This window comes from Cetorhinus maximus, chromosome 27 (assembly GCF_964194155.1).
Source record: "Cetorhinus maximus chromosome 27, sCetMax3.hap1.1, whole genome shotgun sequence".
Classification (NCBI taxonomy): domain Eukaryota; kingdom Metazoa; phylum Chordata; class Chondrichthyes; order Lamniformes; family Cetorhinidae; genus Cetorhinus; species Cetorhinus maximus.
The window spans coordinates 9,551,620-9,567,833 of NC_135905.1; the positions used below are offsets into that span (position 1 = coordinate 9,551,620).

A 16,214-nucleotide genomic window follows, 5' to 3' on the forward strand; every position below is an offset into this window, starting at 1 on the left:
CCCTCTTCCCCCTGTCCTGCCCATTGTTACTGTTTCTTAATTGACATTAGCTAATTAGTTCCCAGATTCATTTTCAATGTGTGGTGGAAGGGGATAAAACCAGTGGGGCCTCATTTATAATCCCAGTCAAGATGCTGAGAACTCGCTCGCAAATTGTCATTTATACGCTGTTCATTCAGCCAGTAAATAACATCCCAAGGGCCTCAGTAATAAACGGTTATTATAAGTAGCTGCTAACAGGCGATTACATAAGGGTTTCTAATTAGCTGAGGCTGTGTCTATTTGTTCTTCTCTGTGATAATGTTTTGTTTGGTGCCTGTTATTTTAGGTATCACCGGTTACCTCTGTCTGTGGATGGCTTACCGCTACAGTCACAGCTAGACGCTTTTATTAATTCGCTCAGGGTAAGTGTGCACACTTCACGTAACACAGGACCACTGAAACCTTCCAGATCCGCTGACCCTTTGGCGTTGGTCACTCCAACTCGCGATACAGATGCTACCTGCCATCGTCCTGTTTCCTTTTTAATTCAGAATGCTTTTTCGTTTTTCTGTCCCACCCCCCCAGGGTTATTGGAGATCGCTGCATCATGTAGGCAGAAGTCCCTCTGCTGGTTTATCTTTAGTTTTTTAAATGAGTTTGATCAGCCCACACACGAGTCTCGACTTTGTGCGTCTCTCATCTCTGTTGCAGTTAGTTGCTTTAGTGCAAGTGCAGAGCATAAAGTGAGAGAGAACGAGAGAGAGAGTGTACGGTGACAATTGCCCAAACTAAAATGAGCTGCGCTCGTCTTGGTTGCAAGTTCCCATTTTGATGCGTTCACTGCTTGGTTAAGAACACATCCATTGGGAATGAAGTGTAATTAAAAATGGCAACGTTCCCATTGCTCCATACTCGTCTTTCTTCCCTCTTTTTATTTGTGGGAAGCCTTGACTGGGAACTTATCCAGGATCTCACCCGAGTGGGAGTCTTCACAGTGAGTGGTGACTGGAGTTGAGGGGCGGGGGAGGGGAATGTCATAGCTGTAGGATTTCTTTTCCCCGTTAACCCTGTGAGGCTGGGTTTAAACAAGATACTGGGTGAAGTGACAAGTGTAGCCACAGACCTGGATTTTTTACTGAACTGAGCCACTGGCAGTGGCTGGGCCAAAGAGCCACAGAGAAGCCAGCAGTTTGGATTCCGTGTGGCTTCCCCACTCAGCGCCCTGCCCTGATTGACTTGGTTTCCAGTCGGATGGGGGAACCTGTCAGTGAAGGTGACAGGACAGTTACGTGTGTGACGGGGGCGGGGTGGGCTCGATCTCATGGTGGGTAGAGGGGAGTTGACAGAATATGGGGGTCGGGGTGGGTGGAAGGAGGTTTGGTTGGGGAAGGGACAGAGGCTGCCACCTCAGGGGGCCCTGGGGAGTGAGGACATGAGGCCTGAGGGGGAGAGGTCAAGGGTTGAAGATCAGAGGCCTTTGGGGGTCAGGGTGGTGGGGAATTTGGGGGCCTTGTGAGACAGAGGATTGGGAGGGGGTGGGATTGGAGTGGGGGCGCGGTATGAGGTCAAGGCCTGGGGGTTGAGGTCAGAGGCCTTAGTGGAGTTTGGGGGGGTGAAACCGGAGGCCTAGTAGTGGAGTCGGAAGCCTTGATGTGGAGGAACAGGCCTCAGGGTGACAGGGAGATCAAAGGCCCCGTGATGAAGGTCGGTGGTTTTGGGGGCAGCCAGGTGCCTGATCAGGGTGGCATCCTGGATCCAGGAGGGTAGATGTGAAGCACTCACCTCGATGCTCCAAGCCCCCAATTGAATGTGAATGCTGGGTTTCCTGAGGGCCGGCTGACAACAGTTAAAGTTCAAAAGCTGAACGACAATGAGGTCCGCAAACTCATTATCATATTTAACGTACCAACCCGTCTCCTTGGATTGGGTTGGTCACTGGCCCACCTCGTGGTCTCTGTTAAAGCCGGAAGTGGGCAGGATCGAGGCAGATTTGGATTGGGATTCAGATCTTTAAGACTTTGGCTGCACCTCTTTTCTGACTCATTTTGGTTAAAATTCCCTCCAAGGAGTCGTTTCGTTTTTGTCCACCCCATTAAAAGACCCTACACAATCTCAATTTCTATCACCGCCACCCTTACCTCGCAATCTAGCTGGGCCCAAGGCTCTCCTTATATCCACCATCACTGCTTGCTTGTCCCCTGGTTTCTCTGCGCGGTTTTTGAATCTGCTAGGCCCATCCAGTCTCCCAAGGTGCAGTTCTCAGGGTCATTGAAGGTGCAGCCTCAGTCCACGAAGCATCAGAGCCCTCATGGTCTCGGCCTTTTGGTTTCTTCATTTCCTTGCTTCACGTTTTTCATTATCAGCCCAACCTGCAGCATATTCTCTATCTAGGGATCGGCCTTCTGCCCTTTGACCTGCAACCCATCATATTTCACCATCTGGCCTCACGCTTTTGCCACTTTGACCTTTACTCTTTCACGAGATGTGAGCGTCGCTGGCAAGGTCAGTGCTTGTTGCCCATCCCTAATTGCCCTTGAACTGAGTGGCTTACCAGGCATTTCACCCAGAGGGTGGTTGGAACCTGTAACTCACTGCCTCGAGGGGGTGGTAGAGGCAGGAATCCTCGCAACATTTAAGTAGTATTTAGACGAGCACTTGAAACGCCTTGGCATACAGGGCCACAGGCCAAGTGCTGGAAAATGGGATCAGAGTAGATAGGTGTTTGATGGCCAGCATGGACATGATGGGCTGAAGGGCCTGTTTCTGTGCTGTATAACTCTATGACTCTAAGCATGAAGGATGTTTCCCCTGACTTGGTGTCTAGAACCAGGGCACACACGCAGTCTCAGACTAAGGGGCAGGCTATTTAGGACTGAGATGAGGAGAAATTTCTTCACTCTGAGGGTGGTGAATCTTTTGAATTCTCTGCCCAAGAGGCCTGTGGAGGCTCAATAATTGAGTATGTTCAAGACTGAGATCAATAGATTTCTACATATTAAAAACATCAAGGGATACAGGGATAGTGCAGGAAAAATGATGTTAAAATAGACGCTCAGCCATGATCTAGGTGAATGGCGGAGCAGGCTTGATGGATCGAATGGCCTACTGCTCTTATTTCCTATGTCCCTGAGATAGTCACTAATGAATCAGGAGAGATTTCTTTACTCAGAGAGTGGTTAGAATGTGAAATTCGCCAGCACAAGGAATAGCTTGAGGTGAGTAGCATAAATGCATCCAAGGGGAGGCCAAATAATCACCTGAAGGAGAAACAGTTAGAGGCTTATGTTGATAGGATTAGGTGAAAAGGGGTGGGAGGAGGCTTGTGTGGAGCATAAACACCAGCATAGACCAGTTTGGGTGTCTTCTGTGCTGTACAGAGATCTTGGGCATTGACCAGAAGTATGAATACTTTGCTGGTTTAGTAACCTTTAATGCTCTTAACTGCCCTGGACTGGGATTATTTCACACAGTCAACGCCCAGGGATTGAACCTGAGGCTCTCGATTTAATGCGGCTCTTCCAACACGGCCATGAGCGACTAGGGGTGAAGAAACACGCCAACCACTACTGCCCTGCAGGCACTGGGTCCACGTGTTTGTGGCCTGGCAGTTTTCATGTGGCTTTCCAGTTGGGGTCGGCAGCGGGTGAGGTCCTGCTTCACTTGTGGTGCATTTGGGGTACAAAGCCTCCGATCGCAGATGCCTTGTAGCTTACGTTCAGACAGAAACCCCCGTTTGAACCTAACCCACTGATCGGGGATGGACAGGTTGGGGTTGACGAGCTACATTGGGTTGTAGAGTGGGTGGGCAGAGCGGGAGGTAACACAGGCACCCGACCTGAACCCAGGTTAAAACAAGGGGCTTCCGAAAGTTTCCTACTATTTATTACCTCAGCCTGGTTTATGAAGGAAAATGTGTGGGTTTTTTTTTGCACCTATCATCAAACTAAAGGTGACACAACCATTGAAAGCATGAACATTAAACAATGGGCCTGACTTCTGCGGTGTTTCAAGTTGTCTGCTTTTCTTCATCTTTCTCAAAACAGTTTGGTTTACGTCTCCCTCTCCTTCACACAATGTTCTTGTTTTGCCATTTTTGGGCAGGCTGTGCAGTGCAAACTAACTACTCTGCACTGGGCACGCTGACCATTTTAGTACAAAGTGCTTGAGCCTTTGCAGGTTTGTGTATTTGAGATTATATTCTGCAGATTACAGCAACTGGATAAACACCCTAGCTTCTTGCGCCTCTAAGACCCGTGTGCAGCTGAATTTACTGTTTGCTTATGCAAAATCCATTGAGTTAAACATTACAGTAATGGAACCCAACCGATAGGGATCTGAAGAATAAATTGTATGCTGTTTAATAAAGAGAGTACCTGTTGCTGCACCCCGTTTAAACAGTCGTGAGGTATTGTTTGATATAATTAGGTGCATATATTCCTAAAAGGAGCTGCAGTAATTTGTTACACATTTTATTGAAAGTCAAATCTTGCTGCAGCGTATCCTGTCAAAGTGTACGTTACATTGCAGAGAAAAGAGACTTATCGAAGCTTTTCATCTTGCACTCAACAAAATAAATGACAACCATGTGCTGATTGATTCCTCAGGCCAGTGCTTAGACCAATCGGGGTCAAGCTGCCTGGTTTAAATTTCAAACACTGCTTGACAATTAACTGTCAGTCACCATCAACTGGTGCATTCTCCATGGCAACACTTCTACAAATCAGAGTCCGCTCCCCCCAGCACTCTCTTCTCATACAGTATAAATTGTTGTTTGCCGCTTATATTGGTATTCTAGTGAAGTGTCCTGATGAGTGCAAGACAAAAAAGTTTTGACAAGTCTCTTTTTCCAGCAATACTCAAGCTCTGTACTACCAAACGATTATTTATACACTAAATCTGTTCCTGCAGCGAATCTGAGGCAGAGGTGGGAAATTTTTTGGGATGTGAACCTCACTTGTGGTGTTTTATTGTCCGTTCTTAGTTGCTCTGTGTGAGCGCCACAAGTCATTAACGTAGTTAAATATTGTGAACGGACACCAGTACTTGTATCACCCCTTTTATATTCAACATCAGTTCAACATGGCCACCTACAGGTAATTTAGTGCACTTGGGCACTAAAGCTGGGTACACAGACAAAAATGTGTGAGACCTGCCTTTGAGTCAGAAATTCCAGGTTCAAGTCCCACCTCAGGATTTGATGGCCAAGGAAGATACCTTCATAACCCGGCCAAACAGGTTGAGTGTCAACCTACAAATGCTACCAACGCACGCCAATGGCAGACGGTAAGAGCGGGAGTGATTCCTGATCAGCCATGTGATGAGAAGAGCATTGGAGCCTCTACCATCACTATCTATAGTTCCAGCCCACAACACCTGTGTAAAAGTGCATGTTGCCACAGCAACTTAGGCTCCCTGAGTGAACACGTACCACCACACAGGCAAAAAACAGACCCCGTAACTCTCCTGCCTTCTCTGATCTGAAGCATTGGGTTTGATAACCCCTTGCTGGTTTTGCTTAATCAGGGTCACCTTTTAGTGCCACCACCCACTCCCCATAAAGAAAAAGACAGATTTGCATTTCTATAGCACCTTTCACAAACGTTTCAAACCTCTGATCCAAGTGCCTTAAACCGAGGGGAGTAGATGTACACTTCACAACGCTAAGAGGATTCGCTGCAGTCAAATGTGTCACTTCATGTCTGTTATACTTAAGATAGCCGAATGAAAATATATGCCCCTTAAGAAATCCTTCATGATAACCATGTTTATGTTTTTATTTTAAGGAGACCCCAAATCTCATACTACTTCAGGATCCCAAAAGACCCCCTCCTGCATTAGTCTTCAGCTGTCAAGTAGGAGTTGGCAGGACAAATTTGGCGATGATTCTGGGGACCCTTGTGATGTGCCACAGAAAGGGTTTCCCTGAAAAATGGGGGTGAGTAGACATTTGTCAACTAGTAGAAATTTGAACCAAAAATGTAAATTTAACCAACATGTAAACATGGATGGACTTTCTCTTGTCATTCTATTCCAGTTAACTGTTTGAGGTTTCTTGAAGTCTCTGTGTTTTATTTTCTGGCCCATATCTTGATGCCTGAAGTTAAGGTGGGTCTCTTGCAAGGCTTAGGGCATCCATGGGCATTTGGCTATTGGATGGATGTGATAAGCTTGGTCATTTTTTCTCTCTTGCTTAACCTATCCTTGCTCTTTGCAGGACCGATCAAAACACCAGCATTAAAAAGAGGGAGCAATTGCAGGTTATCCAGAACTTTGTCAAGGCCCTGACAAAGGGACAACAGATTGTGGAAGAGGTCAGTGTTGGTTCTGCTATTTGAGGGCGCACGCATGATTTTCCAATGACTCGAGCGTTCATAGTTAGAAAAAATAGTCCACTTTGTTGGGAACTAATTCGAGAGCCAGAACTGGGTTCAATATTGCTGGGTGACCAAATTTAAAATTCTTGTCCTTGTTTTTAAATGGCTTTGTCCCTCTCTACCTCAGTGACTTTCTGTAATTGTACAGCCCTCCCATTCCCTGACCCCTCTCATTCTGTTGAATTCAGCCTCATGCGCTTTTCCATTGCCACATTGTGCCACCAAACAACAAGGTTCCATGCTCTGGAATGTCCTCCTTCAACTCTATCTTCCTTAAAATCCACTTCTTTTTGATAAGCCCTCCTAATCTTTCCTCCTTTGACTTAGGCATCTGTTTTCTTTCCACCTCCTGTGAAGCACTCTTTGTATACTTAAGATAAGGGACACTTAGCATCCCTTAGCATCAAACACTTAGCATCCCTTAGCATCAAAAAAGTCTATCGATCTCTGTCTTGAATATATTCAACGACTGAAAATCCACCGCTCTCTCGGTAGAGCTTTCGAAAGATCCACAACCATTTGAGTGAAGAAATTTCTCCTTACCTCAGCCCTAAAAGGACTGCAATGAATGGAAGTCAATGTTGGTTATTGGTTTTCATGCTCTGGGTGGTGTAATCCACTGGGCCATTTAGCAAGTCGACACAGTCTGGGTTCTTCCCAACTCTCATCACCACTTTTCCTTCAATGACTTGTAGAAAGTGTAATGTAAGTGTGCGTGATGAGAGAAGAGATTGGAGCAATATTAGACCAATCTCTCCCCTAACTGTCCACAGCACTCTTGATGAAATTTGAGAAAATGGTAGACTGAGGTTCTTTTCTTTTCATTCACGGGATTTAAAAAAAATTCATTCATGGGATATGGGCTTCGCTGGCTAGGCCAGCATTTATTGCTCATCCCTAGTTGCCCTACAGAAGGTGGTGGTGAGTTGCCTTCTTGAACCGCCGCAATCCATATGGTATAGGTACACCCACAGTGCTGTTAGTGAGGGAGTTCCAGGATTTTGACCCAGCGACAGTGAAGGAACGGTGATATATTTCCAAGTCAGGATGGTGAGTGGCTTGGAGGGAAACTTCCAGGTGGTGGTGTTCCCATGTATCTGCTGCCCTTGCCCTTCTAGATGGTAGTGGCAGTGGGTTTGGAAGGTGCTGCCGAAGGAGCCTTGGTGAGTTCCTGCAGTGCATCTTGTAGATGATATACATTGCTGCCACTGTGCGTCGGTGGTAGAGGGAGTGAATGTTTGTGAATGTGGTGCCAATCAAGCGGGCTGCTTTGCCTTGGATGGTGTCCAGCTTCTTGAGTGTTGTTGGAGCTGCACTCACCCAGGCAAGTGGAGAGTATCCATCACACTCCTGACTTGTGCCTTGTAGATGGTGGACAGGCTTTAGGGAGTCAGGAGGTGAGTTACTTGTTGCAGCATTCCTAGCCTCTGACCTGCCCCTGTAGCCACAGTATTTATATGGCTAGTCCAGTTCAGTTTCTGGTCAATGGTAACCCCAAGGATGTTGGTAGTGGGGGATTCAGCAATGGTAATGCTATTGAATGTCGTGGGGCGATGGTTAGACTCTCTCTTGTTGGAGATGGTTATTGCCTGGCACTTGTGTGGCATGAATGTAACTTGCCATTTGTTAGCCCAAGCCTGGATATCGTCCATGTCTTGTTGCATTTGGACATGGACTGCTTCAGTATCTGAGGAATTGCGAATGGTGCTGAACATTGTGCAATCATCAGCGAACATCCCCACTTCTGACCTTATGATGGATGGAGGATCATTGATGAAGCAGCTAAAGATGTTGGGCCTAGGACACTACCCTGAGGAGCTGCAATGATGTCCTGGAACTGAGATGATTGACCTCCAAAAACCACAGCCATCTTCCTTTGTGTTAGGTATGACTCCAACCAGCAGAGAGTTTCTCCCCCTGATACCCATTGAATCCAGTTTTGCTAGGGCTCCTTGATGCCACACTTGGTCAAATGCTGCTGTATTGTCAAGGACAGGCACTCTCACCTCACCAGGTAGATAGATTTAAGTTCTAATAAAAAGTCTTTAAGATAAGCTCTCCCTTATTGAGTTGAGATGAGATTTTGGATCTGATGAGAATCTTGCTGTCTTTGGAACTGATTCCCAGACTTTGTAACTCAGGATAGTCAATGAGTGAGGAACAGAGCAAGAGTCAGAGTATTCATAAGATAAAAAAAAGGGAAATTACTTTTGAAGTGACAAAGTGAAGCTGAAGTCATTAATTATTGAGCTGAACTGAGATTGTGTTTTTTTTTGCTTAAGAACTTCTGCCATCCATTTGGTATTTAAGGAATAAAGATTTCTAACGTACTTGGCTACTGATGCAACCATTCCTGAATTGTCAAGCTGCGAATCAACTTAGCAAGTTTTACCTGGCTGTTTGAAAATAGGCTTTCTGGACTGAGTTAAATTCTAGCTTGATAAATCATGGATTTGTGAAGTTCTGAAGGAGGCCATTCAGCCCATTGTTCCAACAACAGCTCTTTTTTGATCTGCCTGATTAGCCCCCATTCTTCTGCTCTTTCCCCATGTCTCTACAGTTCTTCTCTTTTTCAAGTATTTATCCAACTCCCTTCCGAAAGTTGCTCTTGAATCTGCTTCCACCGCCCTTTCAGGGAGCGTGCTCCAGATCAGAATAACTGACTGCCATTTGGCAGTACCAAACCTGAGGATTGCTGAAAAAAGAGACTTTTTTTGTCAAAGCTTTTTTGTCTTGCACTCATCAGGACAATCTGCAAGACAATACCAATGTCAGGGGAAGCATGTTTATACTGTATGAGAAGAGAGTGCTGATTGGTTGGCAAGTAGACCCTGATTGGTAGAGGTGTTGCCATAGAGAATGCACCAGTTCATGGTGACCGACAATTAATTGCCAAGCATTGTTTGAAACTTATATTAGGCAGCTTGGCTCTGATTGGTCATGTCACTGCCCTAGGGAATGAATTGCCCTGATGAGAGCAAGATGAAAAACATCGACCCAAGAAAAGTCTCTATTTTCAGCAATAACTGACTGTGTTCAAGTTATTGTTCTCATCTCTCTGACTGTTTTGGTATTTACCCTAAATCTACGTCCCCTGGTCACTGACCGTCCTGCTAGTGGAAACTATTTCTCCTTATTTACTGTCTCAAAACCCTTTATCATTTTGAGCACATCTATTAAATCTCCCCATAACGTCCTCTGCTCTAAGGAGAACAATCTCAGCTTGGAGTATATAATGTGGGAAAATGTAAACTTGTCCACTTTGACAGGAAGAATGGAAAAGCAATATGTTATTTAAATGGAGAGAGATTACAGAACTCTGAGGTGCAGAGGGATCTGGGTGTCACGGTCCATGAATCACAAGAAGTTGGTATGCGGGTGTAGCACGTGATTAGGAAGGCAAGTGGAATGTTGGTGTTTATTGAAAGGGGAATGGAATATAAAAGTAGGGAACTGATGCTACAGTTGTACAGGGCCTTGGTGAGACCACGTCTGGAGTACTGTGTCCAGTTTTGGTCTCTTTCCTTTAGAAAGGATATAAATGTGTTAGAAAAGGTTCACTCGACTAATTCCTGGGATGGAGGGACTATCTTATGAGGAAAAATTAGACAGGTTGGGCCTGTATCCATTGGAGTTTAGAAGATTGAGAGGTGATCTTATTGAAACATTTAAGATCCTGAGTGAATTTGACAGGTGGATGCTGAGAGAATGTTTCCCCTTATGGAAGAGATTAGAGCCAGGGGACACAACTTATAAATAAGATGGAGATAAGGAGAATCTTTTTCTCTGAGAGTAAATAGTATGTGGAATCCTCTTCGACAGAGAGCTAGAGAGGCAGGATCATTGAATATTTTTAAGGCTGAGTTAGATTGCTTCTTGATTAACAAGGAAGTCAATTGTTAGAGGGGGTAGACAGGAAGGTAGAGTTGAGATCGCAATCAGATCAGCCATGATCTTATCAAATGGTGCAGCAGGCTTGAGGGGCCCAATGGCCTACTCCTGCTCCTGATTTGTATGTTTATATGCATTGTCTAGTCTCTCCATGTAACTGAAGTCTCTCATCCCCGGTGTTACTCAAGTAAATACTCCTCTAATAAGTGCCTTGCTGTGCTTAACGAAGTATTTGGAAACTTGCTGCATAGAGGATGTAAAGCAGATAACTGCCTCCTGATGGGTCAACCTTAACATACCATCTTGCTATTGAGCCACAGAGTTCTTGGGGTCACCAGATTCCATCACTGACCAGTGTTAAGTTAGTTTATGATAGGGCATTGGAGGGGACATTAAAGTTATCTTCAGGAATCCCCTGATTGCTATCCAGCTGGTATGTGGATATCAAATGACTAGAGTCTGGGTCAAACAGGCTGCTCAGACTCACAGTCTAGGCTCACACACGAATAAGGACCTCTTGCATTTGGTATTGCACGGCTATGGCCCACAGGCGACAAGGAAAGCAAGCTCAGTGATAGAGGATTTAACCAATTCTTGTATTTCCCCTCAATCAGGTGGATACAGTCATTGCGCTCTGCTCGGAAATGCATGACATTAAAGAAGCCATTTTTGAATACAAGCAGAAGATGGAGGGCATTGGGGAGAACGACCAGGTTCAGGTAAGTGAGTTGCTGCGGAAACCGCAGAGCTTTGGGGGCAGTTTGGGGATGGATCCCAAGGTCAAGGCAATAACTCAACTGAGGAGTGGGGGTGGTGGGTTCAATTGATGCCACAGGCCATGGCAGTTAGACAACTCTCAGTGATTAAGTGTGTAAGTGCGCATTACCCAATGTTGACCTGAATAATGTAGACCTGGGGATACTGTTTGATCTGGGAATGGGTTAGGTGGTCACAAGTGTGAAACAGTAAAAGCATCCTTCCTTTATCCTCATCCGGCGGCTCAAGGGTTGGAAATCAAATTAGCCGGCGTTCCATTATCCCAGCTGGAAATTGGCCACAGCATAAAATAATGCAGACCCCCAGGAGAATATTGAGCTGTTGATGGAGGTGATGCTCAGTCTAGTGAATTGATTGGAGAGGCTGGTGCTTCAGAGAAGAGAAGGATGAGAGGAGATTCAATAGAGTTGCTCAAAATCATGAGGCGACTGGATAGAGCAGAAAGGGAGAAACTGTTCCCATTGGTGGAAAAATGGAGAACCAGAGGGCACAGATCTAAGGCCATTAGCGAAAGAAGCAACGGTGACATGGAGGGAAACTTTTTTACGCAGCGAGTGGTTAGGATCTGGAATGCGCTACCTGAGAGTGTGGTGGAGGCATTGGATAATTATTAATTAACTGGATAATTAATAAATAGTTGGATAATTATCGGGAGAGAAAAACTTTGTTATACAATAGGGAAAAGGCAGGGGAGTGGAGCCACCTGAGTTGCTCTTGTAGAGAGCTGGCCATAGACATGACGGGCTAAATGGCCTCCTGCAGTGCTGTAATTATTCTACGATTCTATGAATACAGGTTTATGCATCCAAATGGGTTGGGACCAAGTATCGGATGCAATGGAAATTTATTTGGATGGTAATCTTCGAGTGATTTAGTATCCCAGTGCAGAGTTTTGTGCAATGGGAATCACAATATCATACAGTGCAGCGGAGGCCCTTCAGCCCATCTAGTCTGCACCGACACATGAGAAACACCTGACCTACCTACCTAATCCCATTTACCAGCACTTGGCCCACAGCCTTGAATGTTATGACGTGCCAAGTGCTCATCCAGGTACTTTTTAAAGGATGTGAGGCAACCCGCCTCCACCACCCTCCCAGGCAGTGCATTCCAGACCGTCACCACCCCCTGGGTAAAAAAGTTTTTCCTCACATCCCCCCTAAACCTCCTGCCCCTCACCTTGAACTTCTGTCCCCTTGTGACTGACCCTTCAACTAAGGGGAACAGCTGCTTCCTATCCACCCTGTCCATGCCCCTCAAAGTCTTGTACACCTCGATCAGGTCGCCCCTCAGTCTTCTCTGCTCCAACAAAAACAACCCAAGTCTATCCAACCTCTCTTCATAACTTAAATGTTTCATCCCAGGCAACATCCTGGTGAATCTCCTCTGCACCCCCTCCAGTGCAATCACATCCTTCCTATAATGTGGCGACCAGAACTGCACACAGTACTCCAGCTGTGGCCTCACCAAGGTTCTATACAACTCCAACATGACCTCCCTACTTTTGTAATCAATGCCCCGATTGATAAAGGCAAGTGTCCCATATGCCTTTTTCACCACCCCACTAACATGCCCCTCCGCCTTCAGAGATCTACGGACACACAAGCCAAGGTCCCTTTGTTCCTCAGAGCTTCCTAATGTCATGCCGTTCATTGAATACTTCCTTGTCAAATTACTCCTTCCAAAGTGTATCACCTCACACTTTTCAGGGTTAAATTCCATCTGCCACTTATCTGCCCATTTGACCATCCCGTCTATATCTTCCTGTAGCCCAAGACACTCAACCTCACTGTTAACCGCCCGGCCAATCTTTGTGTCATCCGCAAACTTACTAATCCTACCCCCCACATAGTCATCTATGTTGTTTATATAAATGACGAATAATAGGGGACCCAGCACAGATCCCTGTGGTATGCCACTGGACACTGGCTTCCAGTCACTAAAGCATCCTTCTGTCATCACCCTCTGTCTCCTACAACTAAGCCAATTTTGAATCCACCTTATCAAATTACCCTGGAAGATTAGCAACTAATTCTGCCCAATTTCCCGTCCGCATGAAAGTCATGCCGGCTGCGTATCGGGCACGCAGACGCTGTGCCGGCTGCGTATTGGGCATGCGGACGCTGTACCGGCTGTGTATTGAGCACGCGGACGCTGTGCCGGCTGTGTATTGGGCACGCGGACGCTGTACCGGCTGTGTATTGGGCACGCGGACGCTGTACCGGCTGCTTATTGGGCACGCGGACGCTGTGCCGGCTGTGTATTGGGCACGCGGACGCTGTACCGGCTGCTTATTGGGCACGCGGACGCTGTGCCGGCTGCGTATTGGGCACGCGGACGCTGTGCCGGCTGCGTATTGGGTACGCGGACGCTGTGCCGGCTGCGTATTGGGCACGCGGACGCTGTGCCGGCTGCGTATTGGGCACGCGGACGCTGTGCCGGCTGCGTATTGGGCACGCGGACGCTGTGCCGGCTGCGTATTGGGCACGCGGACGCTGTGCCGGCTGCGTATTGGGCACGCGGACGCTGTGCCGGCTGCGTATTGGGCACGCAGATACTGTGCGCGAAGCCCTGCCACAGAAGCACCGAACGCTTCTAATAGTTGACATTTCATGTACCCCCCCCTCCCCCCCCCCCCCCCCCCCCGCCCCTCATGTATTTAAAACAGCCAACACACTCACACACTCTTGAATAAAAACAAAAAACTGCGGATGCTGGAAACCCAAAACAAAAACAGAATTACCTGGAAAAACTCAGCAGGTCTGGCAGCATCGGCGGAGAAGAAAAGAGTTGACGTTTCGAGTCCTCACGACCCTTCAGCAGAACTGAGTAATATTAGGGAGAGGGGTGAAATATAAGCTGGTTTAAGGTGGGGGGTGGGTGGAGGGACTCGAAACGTCAACTCTTTTCTTCTCCGCCGATGCTGCCAAACACACTCTTGAAGGCTGATCTTACAGATGGCAGAGTTACCGGTGGGGGAGTCATGCCCACTGTTCATGCCTGGCATCTAACTCGGTGGGGTGGGTGGGGGCAGAGGGGGGTGCATGGCGCTCGTAAAGTTGTCCCAGTTTATGTTTTATATCAGGTTTTAATGGTAGAAAACATAAAACAGGACAAATGTGTGCAATAAGAGTTAACAAGGAGTCAGCTCAGTTGGGAGTGTTGCCTATCACTATTACAGCACTTGACTGTACCAGGTAATTTCTGATGATGAATTACAAAGGAATTCATTATCTCCCGTTGTGAATGGTGCAGTTTTGCGATGAGTAACTGGGGTGAGTACCTATTAGAAGAGCTGAGGCTGGAATGAGTGCTTTCATTGGTATGGAAATGTCATGTATTCATGTGTTTGGCAGCAAGCTCATTATCAGTGAAGTGTTTCATTTGACAATGCCGAGAAAATGATTATAAATTTTAATGGGAATGTTCTACTGTCGCCTCGTCCTCCCAACAAAAGCTGCCTCTAATTAGACCCTTTAAATACTCCGATTTGAAAATGGAACGCGATCGTGAGATTACTAGCCTGCCTTGTTGATACCCACAGGTGATGCACAGTTTTCTAAGGAGAACAGTTGTTATACCATGTGGCAGAGCTCCCTGCCTTTAACCCCACAATAGTCTCATTTTAAAGGCACTACAGCCTCAACTCCATCAGAATTTAAGCGTGTGTTTGGTGAGTGGGCTTTGGAGGGTTACAAATTCCAGGCTGGTGCTCAGTGCCCAGCTTTGTATCCTTTTTTTTTTTAGATCCTTTCCTGAGATGTGGGCGTCGCTGGCAAGGCCAGCATTTATTGCCTGTCCCTAATCTTTTTTTTTTGTAAAAATATACTTTATTCATAAAAAATCTTCAATCACATTCAAAACCACCCCAAAAACAACATTACAAGGGTACAATCCAGGTTAAACTTTTACAAAATGTATCACCAGGTGCATCAGTACAAACAATATTACAATCATTTACAGCCTTTCATTTTGATCTGTACAGCCCGAGGGGCTCTAAACAGTTCCCAGTCTCTCGGTGCGCTGTGGTAGAAAGGTCTTAGACAGCGACCCTTTCCCATTGCGCCTTTGCGGCAGCTGCCCCAAGCTTTAGTGCGTCCCTCAGCACGTAGTCCTGGACTTTGGATTGTGCCAGTCCGCAACAATCGGTCGGGGACAACTCTTTGTGCTGGAAGACCAACAAGTTTCGGGCAGACCAAAGCGCGTCTTTCACCGAGTTGATGATCCTCCAGCTGCAGTCGATGTTTGTCTCGGTGTGTGTCCCTGGGAACAGCCCGTAGAGCACAGAGTCCTGTGTCACAGAACTGCTCGGGATGAACCTCGACAGCAACCACTGCATCTCTCTCCAGACTTTCTTTGCAAAGGCACAATCCACAAGGAGGTGAACAACGGTCTCTTCCCCACCACAGCCACCTCGAGGGCATCGTGCAGAGGGGGTGAGACTCCTGGCGTGTAGGAAGGATCTGACGGGGAGGGCCTTTCTCACCACCAGCCAAGCTACGTCTTGGTGCTTGTTGGAAAGTTCTGGCGATGAGGCATTCTGCCAAATGACTTTGACAGTCTGCTCGGGGAACCATCCCACAGGGTCCACCCTCTCCTTATCCCTCAGGGCCTCTAGGACGTTACGTGCTGACCACTGCCTGATGGACTTGTGGTCAAAGGTGTTTTTCTGCATAAATTTTTCCACCAGGGACAGGTGGTACGGCACGGTCCAACTACTTGGAGCGTTCCGCGGCAGCGTGGCCAGACCCATCCTTCGCAACACCGGGGACAGGTAGAACCTCAGCACGTAGTGACACTTGGTGTTTGCGTACTGAGGGTCTACGCACCGCTTGATGCAGCCGCACACAAAGGTGGCCATCAGTATGAGGGCGATGTTGGGCACGTTTTTTCCCCCTTTATCTAGAGGCTTGTACATCGCGTCCCTGCAGACACGATCCATTTTCGACCTCCAGATAAAGCGGAAGATGGCTCGAGTGATCGCCATCGCGCAGGAGTGTGGAATGGGCCAGACCTGCGCCACGTACAGCAACAGCGAGAGTACCTCACACCTGATGACCAGGTTCTTACCCGCAATGGAGAGGGAGCGTCGCTCCCACATGCCCAGTTTCCTTTTCACCATAGCCACTCGCTCCTTCCAGTTTCTAACGCATGCCCCGGTCCCTCCGAACCATATCCCCAGCACCTTCA

At 47.1% G+C, this 16,214-nt stretch overlaps 1 protein-coding gene across 2 annotated transcripts in view; it reads left to right on the plus strand.

Moving 5' to 3' along the window:
* LOC144668550 (paladin-like) overlaps window positions 1-16,214 on the plus strand; it is a 257,514-nt gene that overhangs the window by 81,432 nt on the left and 159,868 nt on the right. For both annotated transcript variants that reach the window (XM_078530692.1, XM_078530693.1), the window contains exons 7-10: window positions 329-404; window positions 5,766-5,917; window positions 6,197-6,293; window positions 10,862-10,966. In XM_078530692.1, coding sequence (XP_078386818.1) covers window positions 329-404; window positions 5,766-5,917; window positions 6,197-6,293; window positions 10,862-10,966 — 430 coding nt within the window. The remainder of the gene's footprint in view (window positions 1-328; window positions 405-5,765; window positions 5,918-6,196; window positions 6,294-10,861; window positions 10,967-16,214) is intronic.